At 59.5% G+C, this 2,000-nt stretch overlaps 1 protein-coding gene across 1 annotated transcript in view; it reads left to right on the top strand.

The window, feature by feature from the left end:
* The window catches only part of DNAJA3 (DnaJ (Hsp40) homolog, subfamily A, member 3), a 13,636-nt gene continuing 11,636 nt past the window's right edge, over positions 1 to 2,000 (top strand). Inside the window, exons 1-2 of the mRNA XM_012731830.1 lie at positions 1 to 118; positions 1,850 to 1,998. Coding sequence (XP_012587284.1) covers positions 5 to 118; positions 1,850 to 1,998 — 263 coding nt within the window. The 5' untranslated portion in view covers positions 1 to 4. The remainder of the gene's footprint in view (positions 119 to 1,849; positions 1,999 to 2,000) is intronic.

Below are 2,000 nucleotides of genomic sequence, written 5' to 3'. Positions count from 1 at the left end.
TTCTATGTGTGCCGCCTCCTTCCACACGGGTGCCCCTTTGGCCAAAGAAGACTATTACCAGATACTAGGGGTGCCCCGAAACGCCAGCCAGAAGGACATCAAGAAAGCCTATTACCAGGTCTGTGGACCAGGCCGCAGTGGCGGGCGGGGTGGGCACAGTGTTCTTCGAGTAGGCCCGCCGCCTGGCCGAGAGATGGGCCTGACGAGGGGCTCGGCACAGGTGCCCGGAGCTGATTCCAGAGCGCCGGGGGCCGCTCAGCTCCCAGTTTCACTGGAAGTTTCCAGAGTGGCCTTTTGGAGCGCGCCGGGGCCAGACCTTGGTCACAGCCTGGGCTGTCACACAGCCCCTCCTGGGCCGGAGGGGAGAGACAAGGCCGCTCCTCAGGCTGCAGCCACCAGCCTGGCCTTGCGTGGCCTGGGCACCTTCAGGACTCAGCGCCTGGCCTGGCCACAGGTGCCGGCTGGGCACAGCGCGCCCAGCAGGATCGGCCTGGGGGGGCCTTGTCCAGGCCAAGCGGCCCAGCTGCTCCAGCTGCCGCTGCTGTCCCCCAGCCTTGGGAGTGGGCAGTTCCCCGCCGTGTCCTGCTCATGCTCAGTCCTGCTGGACCCGAGCTGGCCGACTGGACCATGTCCAGCCTCCGTAGGCTGGCGACGGTGCTGTGCTTTTGCTGGTCTGGAGGGCGGAGGGCTGACTGTCTGACTTGGTGCTTAAGCTGGGGCTGTGTGGGGTCAGGGCACCAGAGTCTTAGGACTTTGCCTCTTTGTTTTCTAGAAGACGAGTGACGTTTTCTGTCACACGAGAAATGGTGGCAGTTCCTTAACAGAACTTTGTGGGGTGGAAGTGCAGGTCAGGGCTTCCCACCCTAGATAGAAGGGGGACCCATCCCTGTGGACAGCCCCGCGTGTTTCTCAGTGTTCTGAGGTGGATGGCCAGCCGCTGGCGGTGGTCAGGTCAGGGCCGCCCTGAGTCAGCACTCATGATGCCGTTCACCTCTTGGCTCCCGTGAGGGGCTCTGCGTCCCCTGTAGGGCGTCGGCCACCGCAGCAAACACGGTGACCGATCACCATGTGTCCAGGGCGGCTCACTGAGATTTTATTTGACTAGGCCGTGTATCCCCTCTGTTCAGGTCAGGGAAACACTGAGGTATGTGCGGGCCGATGTCACCCTGCTGGCCACTCCCTGCCCCGGTGGCAGCTGCTGACCAACTGTTGTCTGGTCACTTATTCCCAGAGTCACTTACTCTGCAGACACATCTGCTTGCCAGTTAGTGTGGACGGCAGTGCTCGGGCTCATGCGTGCAACTCGCGTTCACAAAGGTGCCTGAGCTCTGAAGAATTACTTGTTCTTTTTATAAGTTTGTTGCAGCTGAAAAATGTTATATGTAGGTCAAATTTAAAAGGTGATTTAAAGTCTTAAAACTTGTTTTACGAATTGTTATTGGGGGCCTCCCTGGTGGCACAACGGGTTAAAGTGCAGCACTGTGAAGCTGTCCGCAGCCACTGCAGCAGGAGTCTGATCCCCAGCCGGGGACCCCCAGGTGACCCCCAGGCACAGCAGACCCCTCCTGTCTCTCTGCTGCTCCCCTCAGCAGTGTCTTTCAGTCAGTCGACCTGTTCTGCTCCCCGCTCTGTCTCTGGTGAATCCTCTCACCCCTGCCCCCACCCCACCCCCGCATCTCTGGCCTATGCCCCAGTCCTTGTGTGCATAAATAAATCTTACAAAAAAAAAAAAAAAAGGATTGTTATTGGTTGCAAAATCTCAAGAGAAAGAGCGGCCGTAAAGGTGGTGAGATTGTGGCGAACACTCGGGGTTCCGCATTAGTAATCCTCTCACCGTTTCCTCCTGTAGCTTGCGAAGAAATACCACCCGGACACGAATAAGGATGACCCCAAGGCCAAGGAGAAGTTCTCCCAGCTGGCAGAAGCCTACGAGGTGCGGCGGCCGTGTGGTGCAGGCCAGGGGGGCGCTGCGCCCGCTCAGGGCTCCCGGCCGTGGGGGG

The sequence above is a fragment of the Condylura cristata genome, unplaced genomic scaffold, assembly GCF_000260355.1.
Source record: "Condylura cristata isolate star-nosed mole 26May11 unplaced genomic scaffold, ConCri1.0 scaffold00032, whole genome shotgun sequence".
NCBI lineage: Eukaryota > Metazoa > Chordata > Mammalia > Eulipotyphla > Talpidae > Condylura > Condylura cristata.
Note: the sequence above shows the minus strand (reverse complement) of the source record. Positions and strands in the feature narration are given on the sequence as shown.